Below are 17,917 nucleotides of genomic sequence, written 5' to 3'. Positions count from 1 at the left end.
ATGTTTTGGAGACATATTTAAAATGTAGAATGTCCTCTGGACATCTTTCAGATATCTCGTGCAGATCTGCACTGTCTAGGTCATTACTTATATCTTACCTGATGATAATTCTTGACGATTGCTATTATGAACTATATCTTCAATTTGGTTTGTTTGTTCATATTCTAATTAAATTAAAGTAATATTAGTACATACCAGATTGTTAAAAAGAAAATTTGATTATGATAAGACAACAAAAGATCTTAAAAAATATCTGAAAGACGTCCAGAGGATTTCCAAATGTCTCAGAAAATGTCTTAGACTGGTATTCATAGTCGGATTTTATATTTAAGGCTGTTTTAAATTCATCTTCAGATGCTGTATGGATCATTTAATTGGCTACACAGTATTTGAACTTAAGACGGTCTTAAATATAAGATCCGACTATGAATACCAGCCTTAGACATCTCTTGAAGACTTTGTGCTATGTGTGCAGATTAATAAGTTAACTTTTACCATTTGATATAAATTCGGAAGCATTTGTAACATCAATCCTTTCATGTTGTATAATATTAATTGGTTCTGTAAACAAATTAAATATTTATAAGAAAATATATAGCTTTATATTCACTATAACAGCGTTTTTTATTGGGTATAATAGTATAATTTATTTATCATTTTTTTATAAAAAAAATTGATTTCTGTTAGTACATTTTAATAATTTTTCAATATACTTGGTAATAATAAAGTAGGCACAGCATCATTGCTTAATTTCTTTGGAAATTTATATCTTTCCTCAAAATGGTTCTCACAAATTATTCTGCTGGCTATTTTTTTCTCTGCTATTTTTAATAATTTTTCATCTCCGCATGCCAATAACCATTTTAAAAACTTATTATTATTTTTGGTAGGCTTTGAAAAGGTAAACATTCGTTTACCTGTCCCATTACAGTGCAATACTGCATATTTTTTGTGACTTATGTTGCTAAAAAAATATTTAATATTACAAATTATTAAATATTTGAAATTTAAATCTGACTCTATTCTGGCTGTATTCATAGTCGGATCTTATATTTAAGACCGTCTGAAATTCACGTTCAGATACTCTGTACCCAATGGATCCCAAGGTACCAAATGATCTATGCAGCATGAAAATGCAGCTGAAAATGAACTTAACACGATCTTAAATATAAGACCGGACTATTAATACAGCTATGACTCGTAACTTTTTAGGACATAGTAATGATTGCAAAAAGATTTATTTATAAAATCTAAACTTATATCTCATTTTTCGCGAATCTACTAGATTACTTTACGATAATACGTGTACGACTTACGTCTTACTGAAACAGAATTATATTTGTAGAACACACAAATTGCGTATTTGCCGATTTTGTTAGTATACCTTTTTGTATATTTATAACCTTTTTACCTATATAATAATTGACAAGTCAAGTTCATATAAGAAAGTAAATTATGAGTGGAAACTTCATATAACATTTGATGTCGATACTAACGCCCTCAGTAGACATGGGGCAGAAATACAGTGTCCTCGTAAATCCTATCTGAGTTTGACTGCCCTGCCTTACGGTTGCAGTTACAGATTTTCTACGTGCAAAGGTCTTAACTCCAATGTTCTTTGAATCAGGATTTTTCTGGCGGTTGCGTACGTTTGTTATGAACTTGATTTTTCTCACGGCTTTGTAAGAGACGACAAATCTTTCTTTTTTCGTGGAACGAACAATATGCCAAAAGCTAAAGGCAGGAACGCGTTCTTTTTCTTTATGATTGATTGGAAAAAACGTGCGGAAGCAAGAGGTTGCACGTTCCCCAATGGTCTTAAGGACGTGCAAGCGGATCCAGATTGTAATGAGGAATGGCAGGTATGATTTGAAAAAAAATATGTTTCAAAACAATTACAAATTAGAAATAATATTTAAATTATTTATGTTATATACATATGCAATATTCATATTTTTATTGATAATTCTATATTGGTATAAAAAAATAAATGTTAATTTATTATTATTTAAATAATTTATTTGTTGAGTAATTAACGAACTTGAGTTGAATTTTAATACTTACCAAAGTGCAAACTATAAAGAAGATGCTGATTGGACACAAATATATAAACATAGAGAAATAGTGATGTTTTTTGTAATTTTGGATTTTAATTTGTTTTCTATTTTTCCATACAAAATTCTTTCGAAAAGTCACTAATTTGTTATTTTTGACAAATATTTAGAATAATATATAGAATATCTCTATTACTTATCTAAAAATCAAAACATAAACTTATTCAATGTAAATAAAATAATAAGTTAGGCAAGTGAGAGCTAACACTGGTGGACAAATGTAAATAATAATATCAATGAACAGGCACAATTACGAAGAATTTATTAAGATATTTACATATATTTTGGACCCTATTTTTTGGACCCTCCTCAGTATAAACAAATAAAAAGATTTTGCAATGAAAAAATTTTGTGATGAAAAAATCATGTCCTTAGAAGCAATGGATTTGGATGTAAAGGCTCAAAAAGAAAAAAGTGTAAAAATTACTTAAAGTATAAAACATCTTATTTGAAGCACATGATCTCCGAGATGTTTTATGTTATAAGATAGAAATTAAGTTTAAATTTACATAAGGACATCAATGGTTTAAGTAAAGGTTATTTACCTATTATTGAAAAACTTCTGTACATATGATCATGTGTTATGATTGAGCTTTGTATATATTATATAAGTCAGTTTAAACTTCATTTCATATTGACTATTTCACATTGAGAGATGCGAAAGCATGCTTTGTATTAGTATATTTGATTTGATGTTCTACTTCTAGCTGAGAAGTGCGATTGTTTGGTAAGGATATTTTTGACGATGTATTTTATCTTTTTATCTTTCTTTTTATAAATTATTCTTTGCTATTTATAGGTAATTTTCACACTTTTGTTTTTATGCCTTTACATCTAGATTCATTGCTTCTCAAAGATACGGTTTTTCATTGTGAAATTTTGTTTCATTGCGAAATCTTTTTATTTGTTTACACTAAAGAGGATCTAAAAAATAGGACCAAAACATATGTAAATATCTTAATAAATTCTTTGTAATTGTGCCTGTTCATTGGTGTTACTATTTATGTTTATCCACTGGTGTTAGCTCTCATTTACCTAACTTATTATTTTATTTTCATTTGTATCTTTGTGATTAGTTTATATTGTGATTGTATCTTAGTTTATATTTAATTATTCAATATCTTGCAAAATTAACATTTTGTATAGTTAAAACTATTGCAGAATTTTAACTACTTGTAAATTATTGTATATTATATTTATTAACTAAGATATATAATTACTTTTTATGTATATTATAGAATTTAACTAAACAAGAAAGAGGCCCATATGAAGCTCAAGCAAAGAAAGACAAGATTACATCACAAATAAATGCAAATAGTAAAAAAACTACACATGGAGAATGCATACAATTGCTCGAACAGAAAGAAATAGAAGAACAAAAGTTTATAGAAGATATGTATGAGTATCTAGAATCAACAATCACCAGAGCTGTAAATCATAATGGTGAATATAATATACAAAATAAATATACACAATATAATCTGTGATAATATATTGATAATATTTTTTATCATACAGTTTTACCACAGCTGAAATTCTGTTTTGTACATGTTAACTGGTTTTTCACAAAGCTTGTTGACAATGTGGTTGAATATTTCCCAGCTGAATATGCAGTTGGTGTCTTTTCACTTGAGAATGGCATAGAAGATATACATCATACAATTGTTGGTGTTCCAATTCCATTAGGATATAGGCGGGAAGCCTTGGAAACTAGTCAGTCTACTCATAACATACCTATAGAATGTCCAGGTGAAGAATCTGACTTTGCTATTATGTACGAGAAATTAACTAATTTCTTGAAACCCAGAAAGATTGTAGACAAATATCCCCCACTTTATACGACAAAATCTCTTAAAGGAGCAGTACAATCTTTATTAGCAACATTATGCAAAGCAGCAAGTAAGTATCATCTTGTATCCTCATGCATCTATTTTAATGTCATAATAAATTTATAATCAATTAATATAGAGAAAACTTGCAATGCATATGTTCACATATATATGTAGAATTTATCAAATTTGAAAGTTTTCTATCATTTTGCAACAATGATAATTTTTGAGATATCATTAAAACTTAGTAAATAGATGCATAATTTTGTGACAACATCGGAGACGCTGGACAGTATTATAATTTAAATTTCTACACCATCTGCCGTTCTCAAGTAATTGTTGATAGATTTAAATATTTTGAATAAGATTTTAGATTTGTTTTTATTGCTGAATTGTCTGCTTTATATTTAATAAGATTTTTTTTAACAAGTCTTAATTTTATATCTTTTTTAAATTGCAAATCTTTATACTAGTTTAGTAATGTAAAATAAATCTTTTGAAAGAATTATCACTTCATCACATTTATTCATTATCTTTTTTTATAAATTTAATTTATATCTTAACCCATTAACGCCCAAAAGTCCTAAAATATTAATCTTACTTTGCAACTATATTTTATGTAGAGAAACATATATAAGATTGCAATAGCATTTTCTTATGTTTTCGGGGTCGTTCTACAAGATTCTGGCATCAGAATTCGTTTAGATCCAATATGGCAAAATTTGTAGAAAAAAGTCGTGAAAAATCGATAATTTTATTTTTTATAAGCTTGATTTCGTATCAAAAACGTTATTTTGATACAGATACAAGTGTCACATCTTGTTTCAAAAATGTTGAACTTTCAAGATATGCATTGGTGAAATTGTGAATTCAAGGTGGCTGCCTCAAAATTGCGGTTTGAGCGGAAAAACTTAAAAAATAATGTATTTTTAGAATAATTTCGCAAAATCTTAGTATTTAGCATTAATTTAGTATCCAGGGTGCTGATTTTAGGATATTTGCTGACAACTAATTCAAATTAGATAATTTCAAAATGGCGGATCCAAGATGACGACTAAAAGGCACGAATAATCGTGAAAATTTCCAGATTTTCATGAATTTTCTTCTATTATTTTCATGAATTATTTTCGAGACGTACACACGTATATATACAGGGTGGGTAATTATAAACTTGCAAACTTCATAAAAAACATAAAATATCGAGATAAGTACAACGGACGGGGAAAAATTGGAATCGGTTACGTAAAGTTTTGAGAAAAATTATTAAATAAATGAGGGAATAAATGCGCAGTGGTCGGACATCGCGGGCCTGCTACTCCATACAGCTTGGACCGGATTGACAGACAACAACGGCGCGTGCTGTTGTTGCCTGCCAATCCGGCCCAAGCCATGCGAAGTAGCATGCCTGCGATGCCCACAACGTATGCCCACTGAGCGTTTATTCGTTCATTTATTTAGTAATTGTTTTCAAACCTTTACATAGTCGATTTCTATTTTTTCCCGTTTGTTTGTACTTATCTCGATGTTTTTTATGTTCTTTATAAAGTTTTTTATAAAGTTTGTAAGTTTATAATTACCCACTCTGTATATGTACGTGTGTACGTCTCGAAAATAATTCATGAATATGAAAATAATAGAAGAAAATTCATGAAAATCTGGAAATTTTCACGATTATTCGTACCTTTTAATCGCCATTTTGGATCTACCATTTTGAAATTTTCTAATATGAATTAGTTGTCAATAAATATCTTAAAATCAGTAACCTGGATACTAAATTGATGCTAAATACTAGGATTTTGTGAAGTTATTCTAAAAATACATTATTTTTTAAGTTTTCTTCGCTCAAACTGCCATTTTGAGGCAGCCATCTTGAATTCACATTTTCACTAATGCATATCTTGAAAGTTGAATATTCTTGAGACAAGATGTGACACTTGTATCTGTATCAAAGTAACGTTTTTGATACGAAATCAAACTTGTAAAAAATAAAATTGTCGATTTTTCACGACTTTTTTCCAAAAATTCCGCCATATTGGATTTTATTGTGAATCCAAACGAATTTTGATGCCGGAATCTTGTAGAACGATTCCGAAAACATAAGGAAATATTGTTCCAACCTTATATAATGTTTCTCTACATAAAATACAGTTGCAAAGTAAGGCTAATATTTTAGGACTTTTGGGCGTTAATGGGTTAATAATTGAATTCATATCTTAATAATTGTCATTGTTTCTAAAATGATGCAGGATTTCGTTCAGTTCTATGAACTGTATCTCAAATATTTTCTTACAGAACCAATTATTTTGGGAATAATTGGCTGTTCTGGATTTTTTTAAATCATCCTGTATATGTAAATTTTATATTCACTTCCGTTTTAGATCAAGATGAAGAGCAGTTTTTAGTTTATGAAATAGAATCACTGTTTAAGCATTTAGCAGATGAAGCCTATAAGAAACGAGAGGATCGAGAGATTAAATACACGAAAGCTTATGCAGAATATACATTTACACGCTTTACGCATATTTATAAAAGAGGAAATGAATGTATAGTAAGTAGTCTAATATACTTTAATCTTACAATTTTTATTGGATTAATAAAATAATATTATAATACAATAATATCTCTTATAATACAGTTTCATAAATATACGGACGGAGGGTCTGAATATTGCAGTAAGTCAGTCCTGCATCAGTGGACATGGAACATGTGTGAAGAATTTTGCAATCCACTTCAAGTAGAAATGAAATCAGGAGTGCATTATCCCGAAGAAGCTGATTGTAGCTACAAAGGCATGATGCAATCGATGGCAAATTTAGATATCAAGCGGGAAGTACCTCAAGAATCTGAGCTATATTCAGTGATCTCCAGTACAGGCGTAAGTATCATATATTTGAAATGCCATTCTATGCACATATATTTATGTATATATATGGATTTGTGAAAGCATATACATACACGCACGCACACACGCATACAGGTGTGGGTCTGCATGATGCGTGCGTGCATATAAATAGATAATATATTGAATAATTTTTTAAGCAATTAAATGAGATGTATACATACATGCAATACTGTTTTCGATACTTATCAGCATGATTACATTTTTAATATATTTTGTTTTATATATATATATTTTAACAGGTAAGTCAGCAACATAGAATAAGAGTTTCTGAAAGGTCATACGAAGATGAGATGCGTCGTCGGAAAGAATCCAAGCCAGTTTTAGTTATTGATTACAGTAAAACAAAGGAAGCTAGTACTACTGCTAAGTTTACTGCTGATTCTGATGAATCTGTTGATAAAGCTATTGATGAACCTGTCAGTAAACCTACTGATGAACCAGAGCAAAAATCTGTTCCAAACTATGTATGTATATTCCTATAATCTCTCTATTAAATGGAAAGTACAATGTTATTATAATTATATAATTTATTAATATTTATTTAATTTATTGATTCATTTTCCTTTTTAGATATTCGGAAAACCAATGCGACCTCCAAATACTGTATGTAAGTATAAAAAGTTATATAAATTAAATTATTAGACAATATAAATATACAAGCACACAATGCGTGCGTGTGTGCGTAAAACATATATAATTTGTTTATAATATAAAGTTATATACAGGGTGAAGAGAAAACCCCGGGACCCCTGAAAATTTTGAAAAATATACACTTTATAAAAAAATGTTTCAGACAAAAGTTGTAGCGTTGAAAAAGATCTATTTACCGATCTTAACAATTTCACCTTGGGTGGCGTTATCAAGGTCAGGACAAGGTCACCTCGGAGATTTTAAATGGAACTCCCAATTTTTTATTGTATATTCTTATAGCCCTTCTTCAGACCCTTTCAAAGCACTGTGGTTTTATCCAATTTGAATAAGCTGTTCCGAAGTTATCGAGTTTCTTAAAGTAAGATATCTAGCCAACTAAGGCAAGATCGGAGGATGATCCAGCCAACTAAGGCAAGATCGTAGGATGATCCAACTAAGGCAAGATCAGAGGATGATCCGGCCAACTAAGGCAAGATCGGAGGATGATCCAGCCAACTAAGGCAAGATCGGAGGATGATCCAGCCAACCAAGGCAAGATCGTAGGATGATCCGGCCAATTAAGGCAAGGTCGGGAGTTGTCCGGCTAACTAAGGCAATACTGGAAAGCTCTAAAGTAATTGTTCAAAATATCAGCCATCAACAGTTTGACAATAAGCTAATCTATCGTAAAAAGATGAAACGGCTTTTTGAATGTGATCAGCAGGGATGAGAGCAGCTTCATCAAGAATTCGATTTCGTAAGTCATCCAAATTTTGTGATTTCGTTTTGTAAACTCTATCTTTTAAATGGCCCCACAGGAAATAATCGTTAAGTGATAAATCGGGTGATCGAGGGGGCCATTCTATAGGTCCTATCCATCGATGAGGAAACATTGTGTCCAGATAATTACGGACGTCCCTTCCGTAATGTAGGGGGGGGGCACCATCTTGTTGGAACCATGTATGCTCGAAGTTGTCATCCATGATTGCTTATATCGCTGGAACTATTTCGTTTCTTAGCATATTCTCATATTTTATCGCTATTAGATTTCCGTCAATAAAGAGTGGACCTATGAGAACATAATTCAAAATGCCTCCCCAAACATTCACTTTTTGTGGATACTGCGTTTGTGTTTCTTCAATCCAGTGAGGATTTGTATCTGACCAAAATCTACAATTGTGTCGATTAACGTGGCCATTTAACTGAAATGTTGCCTCATCTGAAAATACTACATTTGATAGATAGTTAGGATCTTCGGCTATTTTTTCCATCATCAAATCATAAAATTCAATGCGCCTATCAAAATCATCTTCATTTAGCTCTTGTACAAGATGGATCTTATAAGGATGAAATTTATTCATTTTCAATATTTTAAGCATAGACATTTGATCTATTTCATGTTGCTGTCTTATTTTGCGGGTCAAATCATGCGGATTTTCGATAAAAAATTGTAGAACATCTAATGATTTTTCTACACTTGTTGCTGATACTGGCCTACCTGGTATTGCACGATTTTTCACACTTCCAGTTTCCTGAAAACACCTTATCGTTCTTTCAACGGTAGATTTTGAAATGGCATTACCCTGATTACGAAAAGTTTAATTAAAAAGCCGCCTCACATCATTGTACAACCTTAGTCGATCATCCCATCCTCTCATCATCAAAAGAGATATGCGTTCTCGTTTTGAAAGATTTGTCATATTGACAAGCAGAAGTGGTAAGATTTAGTCTAATCGACTAAATTAATATTTGGATCAATTCAAAGTTATTCTAAAGACAGTGCTGAAGAATAATAATGAGCACGGAATGAAGTGCAATTAAGTCAGCTTACAACTAACTTCAAACTGTTTCTTAATAATTTTCAAAAAAATAGAGGAATTTCAGTCGAGTTTGCGATTCACTAAACTGTAATGAGTATTAAATGAGTAAATGGAAGAAATAAACATCGAACAGCAGAATAGTTCAAATAAATAAATAACTGACATAAATCAATCAACGAAATTAAGACAAGCCAATAGGAGCCAATGCCTGGAAGTTAGTCGCGCAATTATTTTTACGAGTTGGCTGGATCATCCTCCGATCTTGTCTTAGTTGGCTTGATCATTCCGACTTTGCCTTAGTTGGCCGGATCATCCTCCGATCTTGCCTTAGTTGGCTAGATATCTTACTTTAAAAAAACTCGATAACTTCGGAACAGCTTATTCAAATTGGATAAAACCATAGTGCTTTGAAAATGTCTGAAGAAGGACTATAAGAATATGCAATAAAAAATTGGGGATTCCATTTAAAAAATCCGAGGTGGCCTTGTCCTGACGTTGATGACGCCATCCAAGGTCGAATTGTTAAGATCGGTAAATAGATCCTTTTCAACACTACAACTTTTGTCTGAAACATTTTTTTATAAAGTGTATATTTTTCGAAATTTTCAGGGATCCCGAGGTTTTTTCTTCACCCTGTATATATTCTATCTATTTCGATAAAATTATTTATTGTATATCATTATTGTTTTATCTTATTTTCTAAATTATTTTTAGCATATGTAGCTGCTACTATGGATGATTATCTGCCAAAGAATGATGAGAAGAACTTTCCTCCTATTGGTAAATCAATATATAATGTACAATATTAACACAAACACATAAATGTTTAAATACATGTATAATTGAAATATCTGCATTTATAGGTGGAAGAGGTGTATTGTATCGAAAAATTAAAGAGAAATCAAGGAAAGCACCTATGGGCAGAGGTAAATATTATGTTATAATAAACCTTATAAAAAATCTTATGCATTTATTTGAAGTTTTACACCGATTTAATTTTTTGTTTATTTATTACTTATTAATTTAATTTCTTTAGGTCAAGGTCATGCATGAATAAAATCTTTATGAGTTATAAATCTTTCTTCAAAAGGGATGTACTATTATGTTGACTTAACCATTTATGTTATAAGAAAATGCATCCATCCTTTATTTTATTCATAATTTAATAACTTTTACGTTTTTCGTATATCAGACTAGTTATAGCCTAATGTATGATAAATAATTACCAGAAACTGGTTTTCAACTTATAACATTTATATGGATTAGTTTATGAGCTAATTCCGATGTCAATTTTTTTTTTAAAGTCATCTAAATATTATGTTAATGTAATAAATAATATGTTTTCCTATTGAGAGATTTTAATTTTATTTTCATAAATATTTCTTTGTTAATTAATAAAATTTCGAAATTCATTAAGCTAGACATCAGAGGTAAAGAATCTGTACTAAAAATTCCTACGGGTTATGACAAAATAAAAAGATGTATCCATAAAATAACACTTGTAATCGACTCGTGGACATTTATAAAATGCCTCGGAAAATTTCCTTTTACTGTAATGATGAATTAATTAATCATTAATCATTAGAATTAATAAATAACCATAAAATTAATATGATATGCAATCTTGCTTTTTAATTTTTTTTTTCGTGGTTGTGCTGTATTGATTTTTCGCTTATTTCGGTTTTAATAAAAGAAAAATCGGTTTTAATAAAAGAAAAATTTTCGGAATGTCAGAAATATGTTTAATTAATAACAAGTGTTAATTTATGGATATATCCTTTTATTTCAAGATAATTTGTATGAAACTTTAGCATGGATTTTCTCATTTCTAACGTCACAATCAAGATAACAGAAAAAAAACTGAAAGCTTTAAGAGAAAATAGCTACAACAATCTGTTTTAACTAAAGCAAGTACTGTTTGAATCACTTATCTTCTGTTATCTTTCAGGCAGAGGTCGGGTTCTATATCCATAAAAGGTCGGCTTCTTGGTTTCAAAGAAGTTTTCGACTTATTTTTTAGTTTTAAAGATATTTCGAAGTCACTATTCCTTCGGGCTTATATCAATGTAATTTGATGAATAAGCAGAATGTGGGAGAAATTTTCAACCCGAGGGTTTACGTGGCTGCAGCAGAGGTCGGGTAGAAAAAAGAATAGCTCTAGATTAGTTTGAGTATATAATAGTTATTTTTAGAGTAATGTTGCATCCAAACGCTTTAATTTCTGACTGTAAATCTCTATTTGGTATGATGACAAGAGAGCTCATATATAATAGATCACATTTTTCTTATCTCATAAGATAAGATACATAGGGGTACTTTGTGGCAATGGATATTATATCGTAATGTCTGAGAAACGGTTTGACCGGAGCTCACCCATGATTGTGCTTGGGATTATCGACATAAATCCATTTTTCACTCGCGATCATAACACGGTTTAAAAAAATTTTTTATGATGACAAAGCAGTGAAATTATACCCATTCAAAATTACACATTCGGACGTCATTCATATGCACCCACTTTTTCGCTGTTATTCACTTTGCTAAATGCTTGCAAATAAATTACATGATCTTATGATCTATTTCGAGTTGTCTTGTAAGCTTATCGGTTGTTTCAGAATTTTTTTTAATGACACAATTAAATCTTTTGTTTTCATATTCACTAGCTGCTTAAAATGTAGTTTGTCTTCCAAGTTAAAATTTTCATTTTTCATTTTCAGTTTTATTTTCAAAGTTTCATTTTTATTTAAAATTTTTAAAGCGTCCAATTTTTAAATTGAGAAACAGAAGTAAACAGTGGTGGAAAGAATATACATTTTATATGGCATCATATCAAATCGAACTAAACACACATTCATGGTAAAGGTGATGGCTTATAATGTTATTATTTGAATGTAACAAGCTAGAACCTAGATATAAGGGGTCTGTTCTTTTTCGAAGAGTTTTTGAAGTAATACTATGCATTGGTGTAATAAGTCAGAATAAGAGAAAATCTTTTACTCCAACTTATTGTTAGTTCAGAAGTTCTTCGAAAAATAATAGACCTAAAATTTGTTTTCTATTGCTGAACTGACCGTACTAACTGGTATTGGTTTTTTTATTCTCTTTCTCCAACTCTCAACTGTATATCTTTTTTTTTAAGTTTCGTGAGCGTACACTAGTTTAGTGATAAAAAACAGAGCTATAAATAGACAATTATTGACATGTGTAGTATATCAGAAGGCAACTGTTTTGTTTCTCCAAGTGTGGCGTATATGTATTATATATTTTAAGCATTGTTAGTGAATATAGGGGCGCAATTACACATACGAACACATACACACACACACACATATATACCCAGTAAGAAATCTGTATGCAGACTGACGTCAGAGCCTTTATTCTCGAAAATTTATGAAAAATATCGTATACGATATTTCATCAACAGGGCAATTTAATTGGCTGAAAATTGTGATATATGGTGATATTCATGAAATATCGTGTGCGACATTTTTCAAGAATACGAGCTCAGATTAGCGACAGAAATCTGTCAAATAGAATCTGTCGAGAGATTCAAATATATCCGTGTCTCCAATTTGCCATCAGACTGCTGATAGGGCCTGCTAACAAACTCCGGCAATAGATTGATGGCAAATTGCACGCATTCTGCCGCTAATTTATTGTTAAAGTCTGTTAAACAGATTTTGTATATAATCTATTGTCTTTCTGACAATAGACGTTGCTAACAGACTGCGCAAAATCTGCTTTAGCAGGTTTGTGTGTGTGTGTGTGTGTATGTGTATGTATATGTGTGTGTATGTGTATATATGTGCGTGTGTCTACAGTCTGATAAGAGTGTCTGGCGTAACTCAGAAACAATTTATTATAATGGCTTGGAAAATTATATATATATACATATATTACCTGATTAGAACTGTAATGCTTTATTATTAATAATTTATTCAGTCGCCTTCGTTATCAATTGCACAGCTTCTTTTTACTAATTTTATGGCATATTCTTGAGGTAAAGATCTTCAGATCAATTAAATTTGTCGAACTAACTTCTCAACTTTCTAAATCTTTCCACGAAGCTTAAGCTTCATTAATGCCCAAACGTTTTCAATGGAATTTACATTCGGCATTTATGACGGCTAATCCAGTATGTCAACGTCATTTTTTGTTTCCATCCCAGTCAAGACCGTTGATTTGACATTGCAATGATCAATAAACCGTTGAATCAATGTTAATTCAACCCTCATTGACGTCGAATCAATGTTGTAACTGGGATGCGATAGAACAAGATTATAATGTTTTGATATTGCCATTTTCTAGAAATCATTTTTTGTTTTTCCTTCTAAACCATTTTTGGACAGATACTAGCTTACCTTATCAGCTCCCGTTGAATTTAACGTTTAACGGTTTCTGTTAAAAGTAATAAAAGTTTTGTCGGCCACGCTCTTATCAAACAGAAGTGTGTATGTGTGCGCGCGCGTATATGTGTCTATGTAGAAGACGTTAATGTAGAAGACGTTAGTTTAGAAATATATAGTTTATGTTACATATACTATATCTTTTTTACTTACGGTTTTCCGAAAACGAAATGCTGCCAGTCAGTAATTTAGATAGCCAATCAAATCAATTGTAGGAAACTTTTTTCACTCGTCCCAAATAGACATATTAGCAATAGCTCGCACGCATTCAACATATAGTTTATGATACCATTGGAGCGGCATAATATGTTTGTAATATATTTGCTATAAGAAATACATATTTTTTATTCCATATTTTGCAGCAAATTATCAATTTATTTTATATTGCTGATTAATTAATTGTGCCCTCTTACCGACATAATACGTGGCATGTGCTGCAATTTTCATGGTATCAGATTGCTTCTTTTATATATAGAATATAAAATATAAAAAAGCTGTTGGAATGCTTTTTGTACGAAGACGCATCTTTACATATTTATGTTATTATTTTAATTTTCGAATTCAGACTTTATGCAGACAATGTGGTAAAATTTGTCTGGGGTATAATTAACTTTCTCATGTACGTCTTGTCTCTCTCCTCCCCCCATTTCCCTCTATCTCTTCCTCCCCTCTCTCCCTCCCCCTTTTCTCCCTCCTTCTCTCTCTCTCCCCCCCTCTTTCTCTCTTTGAGGGTTACTCCGAACTTGAAATGTTGGGTCAGGATGTATTGAATTGGTGAATATTACACACATGCATATAATAATATAATAATTTTAATAAAATCTGAGTTATTGTTTCCTTGCTTTTATTACAATATTGCTCTTGTCATGCTTGCTCACTCGCTACTCTCGTCTCACTACTAGCCTTCTATCTTTTATCCCTTACTTTCTCACTTCTCTATCTTCCCATCTCTGTACTTCTATTTTCGTTCCTCTTCTCTCCCTCTCTCCCCTCTTGTCCCCTCTCTCTCTATCTCTATCTCTATCACTTCTCCTTTCTTAACAGGCTCTATCCAGCTCCTTTTCTCTTCTTCCTTAACTTTTTCTTCTTTCTTCTGACTTTTTACGAGCTCCTTTTTGAGCTACCATATACACTCGCATTCTCGCATCCTCTTTTATATTGTTCTTACTCTTCTTTTAATTATCTTCTCACCTAATAATAATAATATCCATTCTACAATAGTACCAACTTTGCGTAAATTTTTTTTAACTCCTTTTAAATTATCGCGATCTGTCCTAATTAAAGACATTTAATAATATGTTTATAATTAGATTCAATGGACATGCATGGAGTAGATTCAGTGATTCACTCAAAATAATTACATCATTATGAAGTTAAAATAAATCCTGCAGGATTTTGCGTTTTAATCTCCGCTTAATATTATTGTCAAAAACTAGATTACTGGCAAGAGTATTGGGATGGGTTTTCAGCCGTTGTTTATATTGGGTCTGGGAAAAAACTCGTGGCGTTTTTTTAGTAAAATTCAACTGGTTTTCTTATAGTGTGAAAATGAATTTATTTAAATATGCTCCATTATTATCGACAATGTTTCGCCATTTTTCGAGTAGAGCCATGATGCCATCGGTGAAGAACTTCTGTGGTTTCTGGTTGAAAAACTGAATCAAGTGGTTTTCACAGGCTTCTTTTGAAACCAGCTTAATTCCATTGAGAGAGTTCTGCAGAGATCGGAACAAGTGATAATCATAGGGTGCTATGTCTGGACTGGTCGCCGCCGCGGAGCGGGTCTACGTGGGGGTGGACCCGTGCCGGGGTAACAGCGCTGCCCGCTCGCGCGGTGCTGTGTTTCCGGTATCTTCTACCGGGACACGTGCGCGAGCGGTGCACCAGCGCCGTCGACTGCGGCGATTTATGCTATCGCTGCGGTAGCCCCGGCCACCGCGCCAAAAGGTGCCTGCGGGCGGCGAACTGCCCCATCTGTGCAGAGGCGGGCAGGCCCTCCGATCACAAGATCGGAGGGCTTGCCTGTGGCCCCCCTGCGGGCAACAGGAAGAAGAAGGAGAAGAAGACAGGAGGTCTGGTGGGAGCGGGAGACACGGGGGTGACGAGTGCCCGAAACGTCGCCGGAGTGCCAACCCAGCCGACACCAGAGCAGCCAGGAGAGGGGAGTGAGTCTCTTCCCCCAAGGAAGGATTTAGAGGGGGAAGGTGTAGGGAAACCAGCCCTCACCCCAACAGAAGACCGGGAGGACCATCCATCCAGCCAGTGCGACTGGGAACCGGAGACGACGACAGGCGCAGAAGGCTGGCAGGAGAAGCCACCGGTACCTCCAAGAAGGAAGAGGAAGGGTAGGGAAGACCCGGACACCTTGACGGAGGAAAAGGAACAGGAGGATTCAAAGGTAAGGAGGGTGGAACCCACGGGTCCACCCCCAACAACCCTAGAAGACGGGGAGACGAAGGGAGCGCCACCCCCATCTCCCCAGGTTGACGATTCCTCCTCGTACTCCCGAGAGGAGGAATCCGCACAGGTAGGGACCCCCCACCACTCCGCGGAGGCATCCGTAGACGAGGCCACTACGGCCGAAGCCTCCCCCGGGTTATCCGAGACGACTCTGCCGTCAAAGGATGGCCAGGGGGGGCCGAAGTAGGTAGCCCGGAGGAGGCGTGAAAGGCATGGCCTTCACGCCACTCCGGGTCCTACAGGCCAACGTCGGTCACGGCGCCCGGGCTCAAGACCTCTGCATGCAGAGGTTGAAAGAGCTGGGTGCCGGGCTGGCGGTGGTCACCGAGCCGCTCTGGATCCCCGTTCGCAGCGCGAACTGGTTCAGGGGTCCGGACGGCTCGGTGGCCATGGTGGCAGACCCTGCGACGGGGGCCCCGCCCTGTAAATTCAGGGAATCGGGGTCCTTGTACGTGGCGGTCGATTGGGGGCCCATTACTGTGGTGGGGATATACCTTCCCCACCACAGGAACAAGGTCGGTCTCGGTCGTCCTGCCCCGGTCAAGGCGGTCCTGGATAGGGTCGGGGAGCTGGCACGGAGGTGCCATCCCCGACCAGTCATAATTGCCGGGGACTTCAACGCCCACTCGGAAGGGTGGGGTTGCAGTCCCCGGCAACGGGACCGCCGGGGGGACACCGTGATCGGCTGGGCAGCGGGACTGGGCCTTGTTCTTATGAATGAGGGCTCAGAGAGCACTTGCGTGCGGCCGGAGGGGGGACGGAGGCTCGGTCATTGATTTGACCTGGGCGACCCCCTCGGCCGCGGGGCTCTTCCACGAGTGGAAGGTGGAAGCGGAGGGTGAGACACTTTCTGACCAGAGACATATAGTGTGGACCCTCCGCCTCCCCAGACCCCAGCAGGTGCTCATCCGCCGCCCTGGGGAGAGGGAACCCCCTCTCCCCAAGAGATGGGCCCTCAACCAACTGGGCGCGGACAGGTTTCGGGCGGCTGTCCTCGTGGCATCATGGCACCTGGAAGAGGTGCCAGGGGGGCGGGACCCCGACCCCTGCAAGGGGGCCGAGGAAATAGTGGGCATCGTGACGTCGTGCTGCGACGTTGCGATGCCCCAGTCCCGCCCCCGATCCCGCCGGGCAGCATATTGGTGGAGTGAGGAGCTAGGACGGCTCCGACGCTCCGCCATCACAGCCAGGCGGCTGTTTGTGCGTGCCCGGCGGAATGGAGGGGATGCCACGGGGACAAAAAGGGAATACTTCCGAATGAGGAAGACCCTGAAAGTCGCCATCGCCGAGGCGAAGCGAGCGTCCTGGGAGCAACTTGTGAGCTCCCCGGACGAGGATCCGTGGGGGCGGGCGCCCGTACAAAAGGGTGACCGGGAAGGTCCGCCCTTGGGCGCCCCCGCCGACCGAACAAATGGACCACCAGGCCCTCGATGGGCTCCTGGACGCCCTCTTTCTGAGGGCGGAAGGGGGCCCACCAGTGATCTCTCCCCCAGAAATGGGGGGAGGGAGATTGGGACGAGGGCCTGGAGGTCAGTCCAGAGGAACTCGCAGGGGCCAGGAAGAGGCTCGGGGCCAAGGGAAAAGCCCCTGGCCTCGACGGAATTCCTGGCCGCGCCTGGGCCCTCGCACTCGGCGAGGGAAACCTGTTCGCGGCCACGCGCAGGGTTCTAAGCGGATGTCTCAGGAAGGGGGTATTCCCCCCAGAGTGGAGGAGAGCCAAGCTGGTCCTTCTCTCCAAGGAGGGCAAAGCACCCGG

At 35.8% G+C, this 17,917-nt stretch overlaps 1 protein-coding gene and 1 long non-coding RNA gene across 3 annotated transcripts; one reads left to right on the top strand and one right to left on the bottom strand.

Annotated features, from left to right (window-relative positions):
* Positions 1-355: 355 nt before the first annotated feature.
* On the bottom strand, positions 356-1,395 carry LOC112590383 (uncharacterized). Its single transcript, XR_003114165.1, has 3 exons — positions 1,317-1,395; positions 714-964; positions 356-561 (listed from the first exon to the last, which is right to left on the bottom strand). It is a non-coding gene; the product is annotated as an uncharacterized LOC112590383 (long non-coding RNA).
* A 160-nt stretch (positions 1,396-1,555) lies between these two features.
* On the top strand, positions 1,556-11,981 carry LOC105181427 (protein maelstrom homolog). 2 transcript variants are annotated; one of them, XM_011138182.3, is made up of 10 exons: positions 1,556-1,862; positions 3,353-3,557; positions 3,633-4,013; positions 6,322-6,491; positions 6,579-6,818; positions 7,085-7,309; positions 7,416-7,452; positions 10,010-10,075; positions 10,159-10,221; positions 11,244-11,981. In XM_011138182.3, the coding sequence occupies exons 1-10, from the start codon at positions 1,725-1,727 to the stop codon at positions 11,267-11,269; spliced, it is 1,551 nt and encodes a 516-aa protein (XP_011136484.1). In that variant the 5' UTR covers positions 1,556-1,724; the 3' UTR covers positions 11,270-11,981. The 2 variants fall into 2 exon arrangements, with proteins under 2 accessions (XP_011136484.1, XP_011136485.1); XM_011138183.3 differs by lacking the exon at positions 11,244-11,981 and adding an exon at positions 10,332-10,581.
* Positions 11,982-17,917: the final 5,936 nt, after the last annotated feature.

This window comes from Harpegnathos saltator, unplaced genomic scaffold, assembly GCF_003227715.2.
Source record: "Harpegnathos saltator strain DR-91 unplaced genomic scaffold, Hsal_v8.6 scaffold796, whole genome shotgun sequence".
Taxonomy (NCBI): Eukaryota; Metazoa; Arthropoda; class Insecta; order Hymenoptera; family Formicidae; genus Harpegnathos; species Harpegnathos saltator.
This window is presented reverse-complemented; position numbering and strand designations above follow the sequence as displayed.